Source organism: Megalobrama amblycephala, linkage group LG20, assembly GCF_018812025.1.
Source record: "Megalobrama amblycephala isolate DHTTF-2021 linkage group LG20, ASM1881202v1, whole genome shotgun sequence".
In the NCBI taxonomy this organism is placed as follows: Eukaryota; Metazoa; Chordata; class Actinopteri; order Cypriniformes; family Xenocyprididae; genus Megalobrama; species Megalobrama amblycephala.
The window spans coordinates 8,776,054-8,800,762 of NC_063063.1; the positions used below are offsets into that span (position 1 = coordinate 8,776,054).

Genomic DNA, 24,709 nt, shown 5'->3' on the forward strand with positions numbered 1-24,709 from the left:
GGTAAAGAACTTGCAAAATAGCCATAATTACATTACTCTTTTTGATAGAATAAACGTAATTAATAATCGTGATTATAATTTTGAGGAAACTGTGGCACTGGCTGTCGTGTCGATGAGGCCTTCACAATGGATGATCTAGTCGACTCGATCTCTGCTGATACTTCATGTCTCTGGCCTCCACCAGCGAATGGAATAAACAGAACAGATTTATAACCATCAACACATGCATATTGCATCAGGTTTGTAAATGACACCGAGCACATTGTAGACAATGAATGTCTCTTTGCTGAATTCAGTCACATAAGTAGAGCCATTAGACTCTCAGTATGAAAGTTTAGTAATATTAAAACCTGAAGGGTACTTGACTTTTTGTTAAAACTTTACAACTTTGGTCCAAAGAGTACTGAAACATCAACAAACATTCATTCATTCCAGCAAAAAAAACACCACTGGAAGAAGACGACGACGATGCAGATCTGCAAAGAGATCATCGTGAAAATGAATAAAAACGCTCCAGGGGTTCCAAGCTCCAATTTTCTGTTGATTTATAGTGTTCCAACACTAAGGCAGTGTGTCCACCATAGCGTTTTTAGCCAGCTGCCAGCGCTTGAGAGTGCTTCAGCAGTGCAGCTTTTTTTTCAGTTGCTTGCTATGATAAAGAATATCAGCAGAATATCCATTATTATGCTTGTTGTTTTCATCTCTTGACATTGTACAAGCAGAATATAGCGATTGGTCGGTGTTGTATTTGTCCTTCCCCGCCTCCACTGTGATTGGATGGCTGGGTACAAAGTGACAGTGATGAGCGCTGCATTTTACCCAAAGTTGAACATTCTCCAGCTCTCGGCGACTGGTAAAAAAATTGGCACTTAGCGCATCATTACACTCCTGGCGTTTTAAATATGTGGTGCTTCCATTGAAAACAACTGGAAAAATATGCTAGCCACGGGGAAAATACATGAAATACATGGCACAAAATTAAATCCTCAAACGCTATGCTTCATTGTCCTGACATTTCAAGCTGGATGGAACATTATGAATTTGTTGAAAGGTTTTTAGTCTAAAATACTGTTACGTAAAAATTAACGAAGTAATAATTTGCTATTTCTTTTTGGGAAATATTTTTCACCCTGTCCTCAAGCTGCCATGAGTTTAGTTGTAATATGCTCTGACATGTTGCAGGACATCCGTTACATTAGTGTGGAACATAGTATATAATAATAGAACAATCATAACTGAACACCATGCACCCCTGATTACAACATGCAATGCAGCAAAAAACAAATAATAGTAATTCAGACATATCTATACAATAGCAATATATCTTTGCTAATTTAACAATATCTTTAACAATAAATGTTAAAAATAAATGGAAATAAATGCCATTTCCATCATGAAGTGCATCAATTTTTGGTCAAGATTTTGTATTGACAATGCAAGAGGTGAGCACTCTGTAAAGTCTACTCCAGCACAGCCCAAAGACTTTCAATGAATTTAAAGTCTGGACTCAGAGGTACCAATTCATGTGTGAAAATGATCAAACAATCTTTAACCATTTGAGCTTGATGAATCTTGACATTGTCATCCTGGAATATGGCCATGATGTGTCTTCCTACATGGTTGATTAAGAAATGAAAAGCTACACACTCCATCAGTTAGGGTTAGAAGAACTGTTGCCAAACATATAGCATGCTAGAAACATAATAATCACTGCAATAATGATCCAATCATAGACTCTTAAGCATTTGCCTATTTTTGCAACTTTTTTTGGACGGGCATATATTTGCATGCCATCATTTACTAAATTCCACACTTATATTGGGGTCTGGTCATGGGGGTCTGCAGAAGTGTTCTTCAAATCCAGGCTGAAAATGTTTTGGCCCAGTTCCACATGGGTGTTGCATAACCAGTGTTGATGTTAAAGAGCTCCACATGGGTAGGGAGCACCTGTCAGTACATTTATTAAGATGAACATGAGCTGTGCAGGAGTATGCCACCCTCACTGACCAGCATACATGCACTATAAAGACCCTGAAATACTTCAAGAGATTTCGAAAAACAAAAGGGTGTGATGTCATTTCGAACAAAATCAGGCCAAAATGAAGTTCATTTGGAGTTTGTTTGCCAAAAGCTTGCCAAAGCGAACTTTCTCTGAAAAGTGGTAAACATCTTCATACTACCATTGGTTTTTGAGCTTTTACCAGTTAATTTTTTCTGTTCAGTCCGTCGAGGTCAGACACGAGTACCAAAACTCCCGTTAAAATCAACAAGCCTCTTATTTACATTATAGTGTTTGCACTGTTAGTTATGGTGAAAGCATTCGTTATTGTGCAGAAATCGAGATCACTCAACATGATCTGTGATCAGTTACATGCTCATCACTGCAACCTTTCATGCCACAATCTAAATATAATGCTATAATCAACACTGCTTTTTACGATTAATAAACTGTAAAAACGTGCTAAAAGTTTTCAAGAGTTCCACATGTAATACTTTCATATGCAAAGATGTTAGCCAATCACAGCAGTGGGCGCTTACACTGAAGTCTCACAGCAGACACGCCCCTTAAAACAGAGCGTTCAAATCAGTGCTAAAACCAGGGTAGGAAAAATGCCTTTTATTTTTTTAACTTTGACAATTTTTGATGTAAAAATCATACTAACGTTACAAGTGCGCCCCAGGAAACATTACAAAATAATAAAATAATGCAGTTCATGACCCCTTTAAAATTAATAAAAGATACAGAAGAGGAAGCTTTTTCCATTAGGATATATAGGAAATATATATATTTTTTTTCTTATTGATTTTGTAGTGGAATGTGGTCAGGACATGTTTTCATAAAATTGACCCTATTATAGCTATCATTGAGTTTATCTATCCTTCAGCTGGGTTACGTTTCAGTGTATTTACTGACTGTGGTGCTGTACAGTATTCATCAAGTGGATCTAGGCTGCACAAAATGTTCCTCCATATCTGTGTGTGCATGTGTGTGTAGGAACACAAGAGGCTTTAAATGAAGGTTAGTTTGACAAGACTTATCTAGAGCACAACAGTGTCCACTTTATTGACCTTGGTTCCAGAAATATTTTATATATAGGAATTTAAAAACATTTTTCAACAAAGACTTCCAAAGCATGAACCAAACCAATTAGATGTGAGATGAAACATAACACTACAAACTTTGATTCAAAGAAAATAAAGTACAAGACTGAGTCTTTCGTGAGGGAATCAACTACACTTTCCATGCAGCACTATGAATGACTTAATTGAAATATTATTGCAATTTAAAAGAAATGAGCATAATAGAACACTTTCTGATTATTGCAACTTAAAATCAGCATATTAGAATGATTTCTGAAGGATCATGTGACACTGAAAAGTGAAGTAATGATGCTGAAAATTCAGCTTTGATCACAGGAATTTTAAAACAGATTAAAATGGAAAACAGTTACTTTAAATCATTTACAAAATATTACTCTTTTTACTGTATTTAATCAAATAAATGAAGCCTTGGTGAGCATAAGCCTTATTTCAAAAACATCAAAATAAATATGAATTATTTGAAACTTTTAAGTATATTTTAAGTATCTAAAATATTGAGCACCATCACTAATCTTAAATGTGGTCATAAGAACAACAGTTATTCAGTTCCACAACTCATGTCAGCACTTATTATGACTGTACCTTGTTCTGGAAACACACTGGCAAATGACTGGCATTGTGCACTAATACAAGAGCTGATAGTGTTACTATTTATAAAAGCAGCGGCAGGGACACATGCTGTGAGAGAAACTGATAGTGACCGACACAGAAAGAGGGAGGTGAGGCTGAACAGACTGAGAGGAAGATGACTTTGGGAAGAGTCCAAAATATAGGTTAACACAATATGGACATAAGCCTTCATGTCACTGTAAGTGACTGTAAGTGATGGTTGTCCAGTGAGATATTTCAGTCTATTACAGAGAAGAAGCATTTTCACAAACGATTATAGGAAGACTTGACATTCAGACAAATTATGAAGGAAAAAAGAAATATAGAATCAGAAAATGCGACAAAGTCAAATTCATAATCAAGTCGATGTTAGAATAAAGCACAAACCCGCCTCCCCTCATTCACTCATTTCATTTGCTCGAGATAAACATTGTTTGTGTTACAGGGCTTGAATTTTGATGCGGGATTGCGCATAATTTTACTAATTCCAGTAGATTTGGTGCTCACGCCCAAAGTGCGTGCACATTAAGCCGCCTCTCAGTATTAAATTGAGCTCTCTTTCACTGCTTATTGCACTTAAACAGTCAAATACACACAAAATAATGTAAAAATGCTGGTCTTGGTGAGTATTCACGTAAACACAGTCAGTTATGTTTTAAGTGAATGTAAACAGTTGAGAAATAAAACGCATGTGTAACAGTATAATGGATCCATGCATCAGGTCTTAAAGTGACAGCAGCCTAATAAACCTGCTGCCAAATTATGAGATAATATTAAAAATATCTACATGGCAGTTTTCCCCATGGTATCGATGTCAAAATTGTGGCCAGTAAAGATGCTGAATGGCTACTAACTTTGGAAAATCACTAGCCACAGTAGCTGGTGAGCAAAAAATGTTCATGTTAATGTTAATGTCAAGCCCTGAATTATTTGGTCACTATTCACTGCCATTATATGGATGAGAGCAAGCGAGACATTTTTTAAAAAAAAAATGCTCCTTTTGTGGTCCATAAAAGAAAGCGTGGCATACGACATTAAAAAACACCAGGGTGAGCAATTTAAGGCTTCATTTTCATTTTAGGATGAACTATCCTTTTAATGTCCCCCAGCATGAAGTAGAAAGAGACATCTGCGGTACAGGACACACTGCTGGGCTTGATTACCTGCTGCAGAGTAACGTTCACTACAGGCTTGTTCTTGTACAGAGCTGTCGTAAGAAAGCCTCCGCTTTAAGTGTTGGTGGTTAGTTCCGACAATTGCCTTTTTCAGGGCTTGGGAAAGGAGGTCAGGACTGCACATTTAGCCATCTCTTCAGAACATGCAGTTTCTTCTATAAAACTTATGATGTACACAACTCTAGGGTTAACAATTTGCATTAAATATAGCAGGTGGTTTAAAAAGGCCAGAGCAGCAAAAGGTAACAGACGTCATGAAGCACAGATTCATGCTTCTTGGTTCATGGGCTGAATTTTCACAGCTGGAGATTTTGTGTATTATTATCTTTGACCTGTTCTTGTGAATGACCCCCTTATCATTACAGGACAATCTCTCTGAGTATCATTAAACTTTACAGTTATTAATAAAATTGCTGCAATCCCTCAAATGAGGGCAAAGAGTCTGGATGCAGGTAAGCGGTCTATTCTCAATCATTATTATAGAAGACATTTTAATCAAATGGCAATTTGATAGTCATTCACAGACATTTCCATTTATTTAACTACATATATCTCTTAACCCTTTACAGTTATAAACAATGTTTGGAAAATCATACACTGATTTTTTTTTTAACTCAGAAATTGCTACAAATAATTACAAAGTAGTGTGAAATTTTGAAGTTGAAAGAATGAAATAATGTTTTCTTGTAAAAGTGTTTTTTTTTTCGAGGCTTAACATGTCTTAATGCTTCGTTTTTTTGAAAACGCTGTATTTTTCAAATATTTTATCTTTATTCTACATCTCTGTTTCCACTGTCAGATGAACGGCTCGTTTGACTTCCTGCTTCTATGAAGCCACTCCCTCCAAAATACGCAATGTGCTCAGATTGGTTAGCAGGTTGGTAACTGGCCCAGTGTATCGTGATTCGCTGAAGCGTCCAGAAACGCCACGCCCCTTACCATTTGTTGTTACCTGGTTGTTTCGCGTTTAGGTGGAAAGTAAATAATAGCGCCTATATTGCTGTATCAAATTGAGCCCGAATCAGACCCAGATGAAGAGGAAAAAGCAGAACCTCTACAATCTGTCTTTTAAACGACGTTTATGAATGGTATTTCATTTAGTATTTGTGTCAAAGTGTTTAGATGCTGTCACTGCTGTTTGTTAGCTTTCAATATACAGTTTTATCCTGATTAAAGCTTTACTGTAGCCGAATACATGACTGAGTAGTCGCATTTTTGTAAAGGTAGTGTTTAATTTATTGCATTAACAACTGTTTGTCTATGAACAAAGAAGTTTGTTGGTGTTTGTTGCACTAGAATTTAGCTAACTGGCTAGCAAAAACGAGTTGCTCTTTGTATATGTCCTTGATGCATTAAAATAGCAACAGAACTATAACATTACGTTTAAAAGACAAACAATAAAACGTACTTACAGTTTGGGGCCGATAAACAGCAGCTTCTGCTTTTAAAGTAGGAACTGCTTCATCTTTCAGTAATAGCCTTTGTGCAAATCCAGTATTGAACTCGTGTAGATTCTGAAAGCTGCCGCATCCAGTGTAGAAAATATCACAGATTATAATGGGTTCTATTATCTTTTGACGCGTCGCGTCGCGCAGCTCGCGTTCGGTGTAAACAACTCTTCCTCTTCCATTATACTGCGCCACATGGCCTCGCCCACTTTGTTGCGTGCTCCCGGGGGCAGTGTTTATGTTAATAGCAAGGGTTTATGATGTCACCAACCCGGGAAGAAGCTCGTTGTAGTCCAAACCGGCCGTTTTTGTAGGCAATAAACTGCCATAACTTTAAAAACAATATCTCCGTTTGAATTGAACTTTCAGCGCTGTAACTTTGCAGATACTGTTTATGCTCAAGCAGCAACATTACACACTAACTAAAGTTAAAAAAGTGAAATCGCATTGAACCACCCCTTTAACTTCCATTTTACAGTGTATTCAGTGCTGTTTTCAATCAAATGTGCACTAAAGATGGAAAGGTTTTTGTTAGTGTGACCAAATTAGTCAGATTAAATACTTATTGTGACTTGAATAAAACATTATTCATTCAGATGTTACCACTTTACTGTATAGTAGTTATTTACAGTCTGAGACTGCCAGTGAAAATGCTTCGATTAAGACAAATCTGCCACAATTTCATCCCAATGGGGGATATAATGGAATGAAGAACAGTTTCTTATTCATGCTATTTGCCTACATTATGTGGTCTGGAAAAACTGCTGCTTTCTGGCAATCTGTTTGGTCCATTTCCATTCAGATTTATTGATTTTCTGGGTATGGGTGTTTTCATTAGTCAGAATGACTCAATGTTTTCCTCAAGCTGAGAGAAGGACATAAAAGCACAATGAAGTGATAGTTAGATCGCTGGCAGTGTTCATTGGTAGGGAAACGGTTTGGAAACAGACTGGCCTCTTTGTTTGTTCTCTGTTTGAAGGTTATGCTCTGATACTCTTACTTTCTCCCTCCCTCGCACACTCTCTTTCTAACAGACATCTCCTGTTAAGGAAAAAAAAATGTATTTTAGTTGACTGGAAACACAAAATGCACTCCATTAGAACACTTTCTCCATCCTCACGCTTGTTCAGACCCCTTCAACACCGAGACCGATCGAGTTGGAAACAGTTAAGGCTAAATGAGTCATTCTTATGGAAATGTGCAGTAACAAAGATTAGCAGGTTTTTGAATGTTGAAGTTGCTGGTCGCCTACAGTATATAAGTTGTCTGACCTACCTATTGTACCTAAGATACAAAACGTAAAGATAACACACTATAAGATATTTGTCATCATTTTTGGGCTGACGTCAAAGACTCGTATCAGTGACCTCTAGGTCTAGAGTCATGTATATTCAGCAAATCTTGGATGCATCAATAAGGGTTTACAGTTAGTGTAATATGCAAGTTGCATAGATGTAGGTCAAACGTTTTTGTAAAAAAAAAGATCACTTAGTGCACTTCAAATCTTAAAGATATATTCTAATCATCTTTGTCATGCACACTTATTTTGTTGACTAACATACTAAAGCACTTAAAGCATGTAAAGTACTTGATTATAATTTGTAGTGTGTTATTCGATTTACATTTGAAGTGAATATATTTTAAATGTACTAAATTGCAACTTCATCATTACAAATATGTAATTAGAAATATATTTAAATAGAAGACATACAAGTTTCAATATAAATGACATTAAAGTATATTTTAGTTCATCATAAATGCTTGTCATTACATTCAACAGTACACTATGTTTCTATACTATATTTACACAATAGCAGAAATTACATATAAAGATGTACATAAGTTGGTCTTAATTTCAACTAACTGCATTTAATATCAATTTAAACTTAAATTTCCTAATTTAATTGTAAATAGCATGCAATTAAGTGTCCGAAAACAATACATTCAGTTTGCACTTAAGTATATTCTTCTCTTGAAAAGTATGCTAAAGTGTACTTATTTTCGCAAGGTTTGAAATGGTAATAGGTTTAAAAGAGATGGTTTTTCTGAATAAGAAAATTCTGTCATCATTCACATACCCTTATAAACTTATTTAACACCCTTATAGGTCATTTAAATTATTACTCATTAGAATCCTGCTGTACATTTTTGCTCATATTCAACTTTTAAAACAACTTTATGTACTAAATGTGTTACATAAAGTATAGTCTTTCTTGTTGCATAATTGCACAGCATCATCAGCAAGCAAATGCTCTGCACACACATATTTGCGGCTTTTTCACTAGAAACAGATGTAATCTTCCTATATCAGTTGGCACAGAATGTACAGTCATACATGAACATAGCGTACAGCAGCTCTACGTGAGGGTGCAGGCGTTTTAACATCACTGCAGACCCCCACCTCTTTTTTTTTTTATTTTCGAATATATTTGTCCAGCAGGCAGATGCTGATAAGATACAGGCAGACATTTTGAAAGACCCCTTTTCTTGGACTGCTGAAATAAACTCAAGCTGAAAAAGTCAGATAAACAGCAGCTATTTGTCAGTACATAGTGCTTGATGTGCTCACATGGATGTCAAGATGTTAACCACAAGAAAGGGCATGTAATAATGCACTCTGAAATAACAGGGCATTTTGACAGAAAAATTACTTTGTTCATCAATCAAGGCAATTTTAAGCACTTATAGGATGAATCTAGTAAAAAAAAATGCTATTATATAATATTTCAGTACTTAATTCTTTATATTGCATGTTAGCATTTGATGCACTGTGTGATGTAATATATATATATAATATATTCAAGTCGATTGGTACACGTTTTCCCAGTCATGTCAAGTGTTCCAATCAACCTAAATTCACCCTATATATGTTCCCCTTATTTTCATATCGTTTTACTTTTGAAATATCAATAATTAACTATGAAATAAGTTGTTCAAATTCAGTCCAAATACAGATGTCTCTCATAGCTTTGGGTCACCACTACTTTTAGGGCCCTATTTGAATGATCTAAGTACATGGTCTAAAGCGCACGGCACAAGTGCGCTTAAGGCGTGTCCGAATCCACTTTTGCTAGTTTAAGGACGGGAAAAGTGTTCGGCGCGCCCAGCGCATGGTCTGTATGTGTAACAAGCAGAGTGTACGTGCGTTTTGCTCACGCATATAGGCGCATCTTACTAACGCACTCATTCATTAACAAAACAAATATTGCACCATTGACTTTAGACCAAGTTTCAGTTGGCCAATGGCACAGTCTATTTCAGTTGCCTCAAAATAGTTACGCGCCAGCAATGCGCCGTAACACACCTCGTTTTCAGACCAGCACGCCCATGGGCGAACAGACTAAACAAACAACGTGGCAAAGGACATGAAAATAACTGCGTCGGGCTGGAACTTGCAAAAAAACATTTGCGTCTTGCCAGGTGTATGATAGGGCCCTTAGTTTCAGATCAGAATCAATGCATTTCTACTTTACATTACTAACTGGAACCAGACTCTCCTATTAAGAAAAAATGCTCCTCAATTTGCTTGTAATTCATAGTAATTGCAGTAGATTCACCCACACACTATCAAAGAGGTTAAAATGTGTGTCAAAAACTGATTAAAGCATATCAGAGAATTTAAATTCAAAGCAGACAGCAGCCGAAGGTGACAATGTTCTGCTATGCAAACTCTTTATGAGCATGACTGCATGCATGCTGAGAAATTAATGATTATGAACGTGGTTCAATTACATACATTCTTTAACCCTAATAAAATGATTGATCTGCAACCTTTTTGTCTATTTAAAACAGTTTGAGTACCTGTATGCTGCATTAGATTCCAAATAGCATTAAAGTAGTGATTTGGGTTTAGTAAAAGTTAACCATTTGTGGCTTGTCCCTTGTGAAAAAGTACACTTTAGTATAGTTTTAAAAAATAATTTATTTATTTATTATTATGGAAATTATATACTTTAAAAGAATATACTTGAGTGCAAATGTAATGTTTTTGAACCTTTAATTGCATGTTATTTACAAATAAATGGAAATAAATGGTAAAATACTGTCGAATGTACTGACAACCATGAAATCAACTAAAATATATTTTAATGTCATTTCTATTGAAACATTTAAATGTAATATCAATAAAAATTAAATTCTTTAAAATATCTTAGCCTTTAAAATACATAATAATTAAATAAGTGTACTTCTTTAAAGCGTGACAAAAGATTTTAAAGTAAAATGTTTAATTTGACATTATTACAAAGTGCACTTTTTAAAAGTGTACTTAAGTGTGTTAAGAAACATAGTCATTAAAGTGTATTATTATTCTTATTATTCATTATTCATTATTATATTACCTGCAAGTACAGTTTTTTGTTTGTTTGTTTTTAAACGTACTTTTAAGCATTGAAATACACGACAAGTTGACAATTAAGCACACTTCTTTTTCATCTCTTTCGGCAATAGTTTCTAGTGTTCATTAAACATGCAAATGTAGTATGTAGCAACAGATTAGTAACTAACTCTCTCTTTAGTCTGAGAGCAAAGCAAAGGAAAATTCCACAGCAGAGTATCTGAGCATCAGCTGTAATCTATTCTCTGAACTACAGCACTGCGGTTTTACTAACACACACAATGTTTCATTGCATTACCCAGCAAAGCTTTAGACCCACAGGAAGTGAATGGCCAAGGTCCAAGTGCTGGGTAACTGTACACGGGACGGCTGACTGGAAATTTACAGAGGCCCAGACAGGAGAAATAGATGTAAATGAGGGCAAATATTAGATTTGTATCTAAGAAATGACAGCAGAAACAAGAAAACACAAAAAAAAAAAAAAAAAAAAAAACCTAAATAAAAATATTCTTTTTGCTTAGAATAAAATAACATGTTCTTCTCCTTCCCACATTAGGCACTAATGGCAACGCCATTCATATCTTTTTCAGATGTGCAACACTTAGCACTGAATACTCTGACGTGGATTGTGCTCTTGGCCATATTCCTTGTATAGTCTGTCCTATTTGGCAAAGCTCTGATAGGAAACTGTTGCGGGGTAACTATGTGTTGCTAAATCCACAACACTGTCATGCTGTTCCCATGTTCATATACGTATGTTCATATCTGTTTATATTGTAATCATCATATTATGAGTGCCAATATATGCAAAACAATATTACGTTGCTGCCTGCAAGTTTTGCGACTCTTTCAAAGTGAAATGTCCAGTAAGTGGCGCTAAAAGCATTCAGGTTTATCCGAAACAGATGAACGCGAATCTGGCATCGTTTCATTCGGTACGTATTGTTGCAGTTCAGAAATTAAATGTCCGCTGAGTGGCGCTAAAAGGTTAATTCTCTATTGCGTTTGAAAATAATGTAGCTCCCACACTAAACCTAACCGATAGTGTTAAAGGGGACCTTTGTAATATAAGTCTCTGGTGTCTCCAGAATGTGTCTGTGAAGTTTCAGCTCAAAATACCCCACAGATCATTTATTATAGCTTGTTAAGTTTGTCCTTATTTGGGTGTGAGCAAAAACACACTGTTTTTGTGTGTGTCCCTTTAAATGCAAATGAGCTGCTGCTCCCAGCCCCTTTTTCCAGAAGAGGGCGGAGCTTTAACAGCTCAACAACAACAAAGCTGGAGAATCTCACGCAGCCAAAATGAGGATTGTCAGTAACGGTGTTCAGCCTTACATTGTTCAAACCGGAGTCGACACTGATGGAGAGACTCAGGAAGAAGTTACAACTTTTAGAATGAAACTGGACGTTTCTGAATGGTTAGTGGATAAATTGATGTAGTTGCTGTGGAGTTGATTCAACTCATCCACTAGCATGTGCCGTCATGTTCATCTTTTGTGTTGAATTGACCCTCGTTTGTGAAGCAGTCCGCCGTAAAATGACGGCATGTCAACAACACTCTACTACAACAACTCTTCCTCTTCTCTAAAGCAGCACAACATGGCCCCGCCCCCTTTGTTGCATGTTCTTGGGGGCGGAGTTTATGTAAATTTTAGGGTTAGTGACATCAAGCTCGTTGTAGTCCCTACCAGCCTTCCGTTGTGGTCCTTAAACAGAGAATTCTTTATCTCCCTTTGCATGGCAGCGTCGAAACTTTGCAGATGTTGTTTATGCTCAAACAGCAACATTACACACTAACTAAAGTTAAAAAAGTGAAATCATAATCAAGGACCCCTGAAAAGGAACAAAAGTTGTTAGTGTTTTATTGCCTCTAGTGTTCATTTCAGCTGGAAAGAAACTGAAGTTTCGAAATAAGGTAGGCAGAGGCACGTTTTCCAGTGAGCCTATAAACACTTCATTGAGGGACAAGCTCAGTGAAAGAAAATCTATAATGGTGGATGAGGTGAGAATGTACATAGACGGTTTAGCTCTTATGACAAACTGCTTGTAATGTTCCACATTTGTAAGTCTGCTAATTTGGGTAAAATTGTCTGCTATGACAAAAAGGACGAAATTCTTCTTCACCTGCAGTGAAAACCACCTCGCAGTCTGTTGTGGTTTGGGTATCGCGGATATTGTGTCTGCAGCACCAAATCAGGAGAACTGATCTGGAAGGTCATCATAGGTTGTGTGTGTGGACATCCACAAAGCAAGATTAGAAAAGGTCAGACCACCAGCTGCTGGCGGTCAGCTCAAGATGATGTCATCGTGACCAAGCAGAGACGGCAGCACGAGTGACAGCAGCAGCCATCTGAAATCCCATCAGAGCTGATTAAGACCTGCAGAGGGACTCGCTCGTCTACACACCGCTTTAGCTTAACCTGCTTTAACATGCAGCAGGGAAGAGTCGAATGCATTATTAAGGCATTTGAAAGCAATTTAAGCAAAAAAAAGTAAAAAAGCAAAAAAGTATTTAAATGCAATAAAAATAAGTTAAAAGACAATTACATGTCTTTATAAACTTGCTGTGGTTCAATCCCTAGCCTGACGCTCACTTTGATCCCTTTAGTTGCTATTCAGGTTTAACTGAAACTAAAACCATAACAAACATTTTCAATACTTTAAATAAAAGTAAACATCAACTGAAACAAAATAAAAACTTATTTCAGCGAGTAATTTAAGGTGAAATACTATAATGACTACTAAATAATGATAATACAAAAATTTAAAAAAAAAAAAAACTTTACCTAAAAATTAAAATGAAAACAAAAATATAAAAAATAAAATCTAATTCAAAATATGAACAAAAACCATAATAGCATATCAAGGGATAAAAGTAAGCTTTGGGCTTGATATTGAAGCACAGAAGTGATCTTTAAAGGATTAGTTCTGTCAGGACCATTATCGTCAATTCAGTACATAGTGCTTGAGTTTGTATTGGCAGTATGGTTCTGTTCCGGGCAAGAACTCCCCGCGCATCCATGCAGCCTAGCAGGGAGAGCAGCAAATAACCCCCCTAGGGTAAACAGAACAGAACCGAAATATGCAAATATAATTAATGTCACAATTTAATGTACACATACAAACCCGATTCCAAAGAAGTTGGGACACTGTACAAATTGTGAATAAAAACAGAATGCAATGATGTGGAAGTTTCAAAGTTTCAATATTTTATTCAGAATACAACATAGATGACATATCAAATGTTTAAACTGAGAAAATGGATCATTTTAAGGGAAAAATAAGTTGATTTTAAATTTCATAGTATCAACACATCTCAAAAAAGTTGGGACAAGGCCATGTTTACCACTGTGTGGCATCCCCTCTTTTTATAACAGTCTGCAAACGTCTGGGGACTGAGGAGACAAGTTGCTCAAGTTTAGGAATAGGAATGTTGTCCCATTCTTGTCTAATACAGGCTTCTAGTTGCTCAACTGTCTTAGGTCTTCTTTGTCGCATCTTCCTCTTTATGATGCGCCAAATGTTTTCTATGGGTGAAAGATCTGGACTGCAGGCTGGCCATTTCAGTACCCGGATCCTTCTTCTACGCAGCCATGATGTTGTAATTGATGCAGTATGTGGTCTGGTATTGTCATGTTGGAAAATGCAAGGTCTTCCCTGAAAGAGACGACGTCTGGATGGGAGCATATGTTGTTCTAGAACTTGGATATACCTTTCAGCATTGATGGTGCCTTTCCAGATGTGTAAGCTGCCCATGCCACACGCACTCATGCAACCCCATACCATCAGAGATGCAGGCTTCTGAACTGAGCGCTGATAACAACTTGGGTTGCCCTTGTCCTCTTTAGTCCAGGATGACATGGCGTCCCAGTTTTGTCATTCCCAGTCCCAAATTTTGATTCGTCTGACCACAGAACAGTTTTCCACTTTGCCACAGTCCATTTTAAATGAGCCTTGGCCCAGAGAAAACGCCTGCACTTCTGAATCATGTTTAGATATGGCTTCTTTTTTGACCTATAGAGTTTTAGCCGGCAACGGCAAATGGCACAGTGGATTGTGTTCACCGACAATGTTTTCTGGAAGTATTCCTGAGCCCATGTTGTGATTTCCATTACAATAGCATTCCTGTATGTGATGCAGTGCCGTCTAAAGGCCGAAGATCACGGGCATACCAGTATGGTTTTCCGGCCTTGACCCTTACGCACAGAGATTGTTCCAGATTCTCTGAATCTTTGGATGATATTATGCACTGCAGATGATGATAACTTCAAATTCTTTGCAATTTTTCTCTGAGAAACTCCTTTCTGATATTGCTCCACTATTTTTCACCACAGCATTGGGAGAATTGGTGATCCTCTGCCCATCTTGACTTCTGAGAGACACTGCCACTCTGAGAGGCTCTTTTTGTTGCCATTTGACCTAATAAGTTGCAAATTGGTCCTCCAGCTGTTCCTTATATGTAAATTTAACTTTTCCGGCCTCTTTTGCTACCTGTCCCAACTTTTTTGGAATGTGTAGCTCTCATGAAATCCAAAATGAGCCAATATTTGGCATGACATTTCAAAATGTCTCACTTTCAACATTTGATGTTATCTATATTCTATTGTGAATAAAATATAAGTTTATGAGATTTGTAAATTATTGCATTCCTTTTTTATTCACAATTTGTACAGTGTCCCAACTTTTTTGGAATCGGGTTTGTATTTCAAGAATTAGTTTGATTCAGGGGAATCATAAGGCCAATCCTGACTGAAGAGAGGAGGAGCTGGGGATGGAGGAGGGTAATTAGCTCCTGAGAAATGCAATAGCTGCTGATAATACTGAGGAGCTTATATATGAATGCCGTTATAGGTGTCGTATTCCTATAGGTAGACGCAAGTCACCTGGGAGACAGCTGATACGAGCTTGACTGACGTGACCTGCCAGAACTAACGCTATTGCTGGTCATTATTTTCTCACCCTCACATCATTCTAAACCCATATGCTGTTTTCCTCAGAACTTGACATATCATTTATACATTTTGAAAATTATCAGTCAATAGTGATTAAAATGTCAGGCTGTTTCTCACACAAAACTAGCATGAGATATGGACTAACTTTTATGGTGTATTATTCATTGTTATTGCATTGAAAAAGAGCAGTGCGAACATTCTTCAAAACATCTACTTTTGTGCTCAATGGAAGAAAGAAAAGTCATACAGGTTTGAAATGAAATAGGTTGACTAAATAATGACAGAATTTTCATTTTTGAGTGAACTAATCCTTTAAAGATCACTTCTGTGCTTCAATCTCAAGCCCAAAGCTTACTTTTATCCCTTAATTTAGTTCAAGCTGATATTACAGCAATTCCCTCAACAGACTAGGAATGTGACCTTCAGGCACTGGAAGCATTTTGAGTGTTTTGAATTATAGGCCACCTGCATATCAGCATGTCCTGATTCACCCTGCCCTGCTTCACACCTGTTCCATCAATCCCAGCGCTGTAATCCTGGCCTCACTTTCCCCTGAGAAACCCCCATCATCACAGGACAACATGATGCTAGAAAGCAACAGGTGCAAAGAATCTACCTCACGTGCACATTTAATCCCTGTGTTTACACTTCTGGAAAACTTTGCAAACTCAGCCTTGTTCCACGCCTATCAGTCCTATCAAAACAAAACATGTTTTCCAAAAGCCATCATAGTATTAAATGGATCCAAACCATTAAAGGGACAGTTTCTAAACCGTAAGACTTTTGTTAATCTTCAAGACACAAACAAAGATAATTTGGGAACGCTTTACAATAAGGTTAACATTAGTTAATGTATTAACTAACATGGACTAACTGAGCAATACATTTGTTACTGTATTTTGTTCATCTTTGAAAATACAGCTCATGTTCATGTTAGTTCACAGTGCATTAACTAATGTTAACAAATACAACAAAACTCAGATTTGCAATATGATTTTGAACTCCTCTCATCAAAATCTTCCAAAGCCAAATAATCCATACTATGCAATCGACATTCATTTTACAGCTCTATTCTGAATAATTTGTTTTTAAAGGATTAGTTCACTTTAGAATTTAAATTTCCTGATAATTTACTCACCCCCATGTCATCCAAGATGTTCATGTCTTTCTTTCTTTAGTCGAAAAGAAATTAAGGTTTTTGAGGAAAACATTCCAGTATTTTTCTCCTTATAGTGGACTTCACTGTGGTTCAGTGGGTTCAAAATATCAGTTTCAGTGCAGCTTTAAAGAGCTCTACACGATCCCAGATGAGGAATAAGGTTCTTATCTAGAGAAACGATCTGTCATCATTCCGCTTACGTCACGTGTGGCCTTTCCAACATGATTACGTAATGCGTGGCACATTTGTGGTTAAAAAGTATAAAAAATATATTTTTTTTTAGAAAATGACCGATCTTTCGCTAGATAAGACCCTTATTCCTCGTCTGGGATCGCGTAGAGCTCTTTGAAGCTGCACTGAAACTGACATTTGGACCTTCAACCTGTTGGTCCCTGTTGAAGTCCACTATATGGAGAAAATCCTAGAATGTTTTCCTCAAACCCATAATTTCTTTTTGACTGAAGAAAGAAAGACATGAACATCTTGGATGACATGGGGGTGAGTAAATTATCAGGAAATTTTAATTCTGAATCTGAAGTAATCTAATCCTTTAAGGCATTTTAGCAAAACATCTGATATTAATATAAAACACAACAGAAATCTCCACTAAGTCTCCTGAGCTATAAAAGAGCAGTTATCCTCCGGTGGACTGTGAGAGAAACGAGTTCCTGTACGTGATACTCTTAATGAACGCAGAGACGTGTGGAATGCATGTATTAGCACAGTTAAGTGTGGAAACGGTGGCACGGAAGAGTGACCGCCTGGCCGCCTGACTGTGACGTGCATGAGTGGACGACAGAAGTCTGATCAAGGTCAAAGAGAAACAGGAGAAAGTAGGCAAATCTAGACGTGTGATTTCACAGGTACAACATTTTCATGCCATAGAAACAGAGCAAAGACTGGCTTTTGCATAGATTACAGTGTCTCATTCAGTGGGACAGTCATTGCACCTGATCCCACACTACTGATTAGATTAGAGCCTGACTGAACCTGAGAGAACAGCACGGCTCCGGAAGAATAAATCCCATTGATTTTCTCCAAAGAGATATTGATTTCAATTAAACAATATCCCTTTCAAGACAGAATTTACATGAGCTCTGATGTTGTTCAGCGATAGTATTCACTTCTGCACAAGGCAAAATTCAACATGATTTCAACTTCAAAAATCATATTTAACTGCCAAATTCCCAGTTAGAAAAACTATACTACACACAAATCAGAAAATTCACTGTTAACATGGAAGTGAGAGAGGAAGAGTCAACATAAGTTAATGCATTAACTAACAATGAGCATTTGTTACAGTGTTTATTAATCATTGTGAACAACTGTTAGTTCATGTTAACTTAAATCCATTAAATCATATTAATAGATGCACCTTTGAATTTTAATAATGCATTAGTAGATATTCAAATTAACATCAACTAAAATCAATAAATACTTTATTTCTTAGTTCATGTTAATTAATGTTAACAAATGGAACCTTCCTGTAAAGTGTTACTGAGAAAAATGATCTTGCAATATGTTAATATGTTTTTATACTTGCAACAAAGGACTATAAATCATTTATACTGTACTGCTGATTATGTCATTTGCAATGCTTTATGGGACGAGTAGCTTTTTCACTTGTAAAACAAAGTAAGAACACAATTTTGTATTCCAAATTTCAATGACTATTTGTTTCGAATCATATTTTACAATGTTGTGATTCATCTCGAAGCGAGTTGGTTTGGTTCATGGCTCTTAATTTTAGATTTCTGTTTAGGACAGAAAGACAAAAACACAATCCACATGTGCTTTTCCAAGCATGCAGGAGTCAATTACAGAAGAATGACTGATAGGCTTGTATGCCACACATCTGGAACATTTGCTTTTAATATATTGTATCATAGTTTGTGCATCAGGTCTAAAATCATTATGAAGGAATTATGACTGCAAAACGACCTCTAACCTGCATGAACTATTCTACATAAACAAAACATTGCCATACAATTTAAGAAAGAGAGCCAACCTGTAACTCGCACCATGCCACTTCCACCGTGGTCTCTGTGTCCAGCCCCTTGTAGACCGTCTTGAACGACCCTCTACCAATTTCAATGTTGAACTTCAGGTACCTTCCATCTGGTGAGGTGGCCACCGCTTTGGTCTCGATGTCCTCCTTCTCGTCCTGTTCCAGTCTGCTAAGAAATGGGCGTCGTGGTGTCCACATGCTCGACCTTGGACCCCTCATTGTCCGAATCTGAGCTGGCATCCTGAGCAGGGGACAGAGGCGTCTGGACGGAGCTTCCCCAGTCCTCTGGAGCTGAATTTGCATTGGGTGTAGAAAACTCTGGGCTGGAGACCGCGGATGAAGAACTTGGAGATGGAGGGTCTGTTTTATCCTCCACAGATCTTCTTTCTGATAATAATATGTTTTCAGAGGACCATGACAGCGCCTTGGAGAGTGTCTCCGTGTATATTTGCGGGTCAATATCCACACTGAGTTTATGAAGCACGTATGAGTTCCTCCTCGCGCTCAAGGAGTGCGTTCGCAGCCTTGGCACTCTGGAGAGACAGTCCTCCTCTAATTCAACAGGTAAACCTGGAAAACCACGTCCAGCGAACTCAACTTCGGCATGAGACATGATGAAGACTGCTCAAAGCATCACAAACTGGATGAAAAAGAGAAATAAACAAGCGCGCGCATTAAACGCAAAGCATCAAGAACATTTTGTGCCGTCCGCTTCTCCACTTTTACTTGAAAATGACAAATATAACAGCAAATTAGGTTATAATAATAACAGCAAAAGACATATAGTTCTTTATACAGAATAAATATAATATAGCGCGCTAGTAAACTTTACCTTATTTAGAGCAGTCTGAAATGATTCCAGAATTGAAACAGCGCATGTCACTCGCTCCACATACGCGCATTCTGCAGAGGCGCGCGTGCACTACAGCTCTTCACAGTGAGTAAGCGGCTGACTCCGCCCCCTTCACCTGAGTCCCGCATGCAGCGTTGGGTTTCACTGTTATTCAGTGTGTAGATCTATCTGTGCCTTGTGTTGGTGAGAGAGTCTCCATTAGATTTTCCGCTTACGATGTCCGATTCGTTATCTCGAGTAGAAACGTTTGAATGAATCGCTTGAAAACCGGATCACGTGGTCATTTTCCGGACCATGATCACTGTCGCGATGGACCCCCCATCCTAAAATTTGAAAGGCAGATGTATATTTTCATATCTATTTAAACTATATTAGGCTTTCTCAAGCCAACATCAAAGTTTGTTTACAAACTCATCTAGTTATAATTTATGTGAGTTTAATTTATTATGTATCCTATAGAAAATGTGACAACTTACTCTGATCAGTTTGATTAGTATTTATTAGTAATTAATGACATTAAATTTCATTTTTAGGTGAACTAACCCTTTAAGGTTTTTGATGAAAACATTCCAGGATTATTCTCCTTATAGTGGACTTCAATGGAGCCCAAACAGTTGAAGGTCAAAATTACAGTTTCAGTGCAGCTTCAAAGAGCTCTACACGATCCCATACAAGAAAAAAGGGTCTTATTTAGCGAAACGATCAGTCATTTTCTAAAAAAAAAAAATTAAAAATCATATACATTTAACCACAAATGCTCGTCATGAACAAGCTCTCTTCTTCTTCTTCTTCTCTTCTTATTCCAGCAGTGTAGGCACTGCTAAGTGTATTACTAGGTCAAAGTTTGAACTAATTGTTATATACTTGCACTAGCATATTGTATATGACAATTTAGTTCAAACTTTGAACGGGATTGTGTAGAACGCTTTGAAGCTGCACTGAAACTGTAATTTTGAACTTCAACTTTTTGAAGGCCATTGAAGTCCACTATAAGGAGAATAATCCTGTAATGTTTTCTTAATTTCTTTTCGATGAAGAAAGAAAGACATGAACATCTTGGATGACATTGGGATGAGTAAATTATCAGGAAATTTTAATATGAAAATGAACTAATCCTTTAATGCATTAACTAACATTAACTAACAATGAGCATTTGTTACAGTATTTATTAATCTTTATGAACAACTGTTCATTGTTAGTTCATGTTAATTGAAATCCATTAAAACATATTAACAGATACACCTTTTTGTGTATCTGTTAATAGCCACAAGCTGATGTTTCCTAAGAAAAACTGAATCATAATCAAGACATCAATTGGGAACAGTCGCTTCAGAGAGTTTATTAAATGACTATTAAAGTTGTCCTTGACTTTCAGTTATTCACTCATATACAAAAAAAAAAAAAAATAATCTAGGCTAATTAAATTGACATTTGACATCTAAATTGGAAGCCACATAGAGTCTGGCTGGATTATTTTTAGACTTTGTTGGATTCAGGACATGATTATTAAAGAATTATTCTGTCCATGCTGCCCCCAAAATATAAATATGATAAATAATATATGTAAAATGGCTAAGCTTGTCATGTTTTTGCCATCTAATAAAAGCGACATTCCGCATTTATATCAAAAGAGTTTTGTTTCATGACCCTGATAATGATTTCAAATCACAATGTCTACAACAGAATGAGCCAAATCAAAACACAGAAATGTCACAGAGATTCATATCTAATATAAAATCCAAAATCAACAAAGCCCATTGTAAAATCATTGTCTGTTATATTGAGAGTTTTCTGTTGTTTGTCTCAGTCTCTCAGAACCAAGAACAAAAACCCTCTGCAAACCATAATAAACATCCGCTCTAAAACACTGGATTAGATTTATGAACTCTGGCCCATCTATAGACCAGAAAAGGTCCAGGACATGAGGGACAGCTCACGTTATCCAGCACAAGTTCAAGCTGCTTCCTCTCTTGTGCTGCACGCGCTCATGTGCCAGAAACTTCTACAAGCGGTACAAAGCATCATTCATACAGAGGCTATCATTTACTCAGAGCACAGAACATTTGTGCACTTCCCCTCCTGCACTTCTAATAATTGCAGTATATTTATATTTTACCCAATTTACACTATTGTGTTTAATACCTATGTACAGTATCTCACAAAAGTGAGTGCACCCCTCACATTTCAGCAACTATTTTAGTATATCTTCTTAAGGGACTATACTATAGAAATGAAACTTGTATATTTTTTAGAGTAGTCAATGTGCTGCTTGTATAGCAGTACAGATTTACTGTCCTCTGAAAATAACTCAACATACAGCCATTATTGTCTAAATAGCTGGCAACAAAAGTGAGTACACCCTAAGTGATAACAGCTCTACATCTTTTAACCATGTTCATGTTTTTGTCTGCTTCAAAGGACCATACACATTTGCGTATCTTGTATTAGAGCAGTTAAAATTTGGTGCTTTGAGTACAATCCTCTCATACTGACCACTGGATGTTCAACATGGCACCTCATGGCAAAGAACTCTCAGGATTTGAGAATTAGAATTGTTGCTCTCCACAATGTTGGCCTAGGCTATAAGAAGATCGGTAACACCCTGAAACTGAGTCACAGCGCAGTGGCCATGGTCATACAGAGGTTTTCCAAGACTGGTTCCACTCGGAACAGGCCTCGCAAGAGTCTATCAAAGAAGTTGAGTCCTCGTGCTGTGCGTCAGGTGCAGAAGCTGGCTTAAAAAACAGATGCATGAGTCCTGCCAGCATTGCTTTAGAGGTTGCAGAAGCAGGAGGTCAGCTTGTCAGTGCTCAGACCATACACCGCACACTGCAGCAAGTCGGTTTGCATGACCGTCATCCCAGAAGGAAGCCTCTTCTGAAGCTGGCTCACAAGAAAGCCCACAAACAGTTTGCTGAAGACAACCTGTCCAAGAGCATGAATTACTGGAACCATGTCCTGTGGTCTGATGAGACTAAGATAAACTTGTTTGGCTCAACATGTGTGGCGATACCCTGGTGAGGAGTACCAAGAAAATTGTGTCTTGCCTACAGTCAAGCATGGTGGTGGTATAGCATCATAGTCTGAGGATGCATGAGCGCTGCTGGTACTGGGGAGCTGCGCTTCATTGAGGGAAACATGGATTCCAACATGTACTGTGACATTCTGAAGCAGAACATGATGCCCTACCTTCAGAAACTGGGCCGAATGGCAGTTTTCCAACATGATAACAACCCCAAACACACTGCCAAGACGACAACTGCCTTGCTGATGAAGTGGCCAAGTATGTCTCCACACCTAAAACTTATTTGAGCACCTGTGGGGCATCCTCAAGCGGAAGGTGGAGATCCCAGCAACAACCTGTGCAGCTCTGGTGAATTCCATGCCCAGGAGGAATAAGGCAGTGCTAGATTACAACGGTGCTCACAGAAATTACTGACACTTTGGACACGGTTTTGGTGTACTCACTTTTGTTGCCAGTTATTTTGACAATAATGGCTGTATGTTGAGTTATTTTTAGACAGTAAATCTGCACTACAAGCAGCACATTGACTTCTGTAAAGTATATACAGTTTTCATTTCTATAGTATTGTTGCTTGAGAGGATATACTAAAATGGTCGCTGAAATGTGAAGTGTGCACTCACTTTTGTGAGATACTGTATATTATAGTATATTCCACAACATGCAGTGGCTGCAAAATATATTTGATTAAGTCAATCTTAAAAATGTATTATTAAGTATACATAAAAACCCTTGTGTCTCCGTTTGTCTGTTTCATTATGTGTGGTCAACACTAAATAGGCCCTCAGGGATGATTAATAGACACATTGCATTATTTAGTAAATGGATGTTCAGCAGAGGGCGCTGTTGCATAATTCTTTATCATGCACGTGAGCGCCACCTGTCTCTCTTTCTCTCTTACTGACTGTCACATATAAAAACAGAAGATTATTGGATTTAGCAAATAATATAATAAATAATATAATACTGTGCTGGGTAGTAACTGATTTTATGTCATCTGTATTACATAATCAGATTCCAAAGATTAAATACTTGTAATGAGATTATAATACTTTTTAAAATACTCATAATCACAATACAGTTACTTTTTTATTGATTACATGATTACTTAACATTCACAAAACGGCAGTAAATTATTCAGAATTCGTTGATTCTCCCTAATTCTTTTTTATCTTTTACATTTTCCTTTCTCACATGTTTTTATGTAATTGCACACACAGACCAGCCACTTTTTATTTTGATTGGTTTCATTTTCAAATTATTTATTTCTTATAATGTAACTTTTTTATGATTTAATTAATTCTGATGTAATCAACCCCCTGCAGTTCCTTTCCAAACCCTAGATAGGGAAACCCTGACGTAATATAATGTTTAATGCACTTTATGATGTTGATAGCAAAAAAATTGAATCATTTTTCTTTCTCTTTGTATTTTTATATGGTCCAAGACTGTCCTATTTAAATCAATGTTATAAAACAAGAAAAGTCAGAAGTAATCTAAAAATAATCAAAAAGTAGTCAGATTGCATCAACTAAAATGTGTAATGTAATAGATTATATTACTAGCTACAATTTTTATCATGCAATTCATATTCTCTTCTCTGATGACATGTTTAGTGGCACAAGGGTGGGACAACCTGTCACTCACATGAGATCCTCCAATAGCAAACCACAACCATGCAATCAATTCCCAATGTACAAAATCAAGTCCCGCCCTACATTTTTTCTTGTTCGAGAAGCCGTGTCCCTTGGATATATAATCAACTACATTTTTTCCAACAATTAATAAATTAAATACTATTTTAAATTTTTTTTTTAAATTGCACTGTCCAAAATATTTTTACTTTTAAGCATTTTAGACATTTCTGTACATATTCAAGATACTAATTTTGTAAAACTCCTCACTCAAACCATGAACACTAGTGATAATGATGTTTCATTAGAAGCATAGAGCAGATGACTGGTTCAATGCTTCCGCCAAGCACATGAGATTTGCATATGAAAATCAAATATTTAAGCGCTCTTCAGTCAAACCAAACGCAGGGG

The 24,709-nt window shown here is 37.0% G+C and overlaps 1 protein-coding gene across 1 annotated transcript in view; it reads right to left on the bottom strand.

The window, feature by feature from the left end:
• wnk4a (WNK lysine deficient protein kinase 4a) overlaps window positions 1-19,860 on the bottom strand; it is a 72,223-nt gene extending 52,363 nt beyond the window's left edge. The window contains 3 exon segments of the mRNA XM_048170978.1: window positions 18,790-18,981; window positions 18,983-19,429; window positions 19,622-19,860. Of these exon segments, the coding sequence (XP_048026935.1) occupies window positions 18,790-18,981; window positions 18,983-19,402 (612 nt within the window). The 5' untranslated portion in view covers window positions 19,403-19,429; window positions 19,622-19,860.
• Between the last annotated feature and the right edge of the window lie 4,849 nt (window positions 19,861-24,709).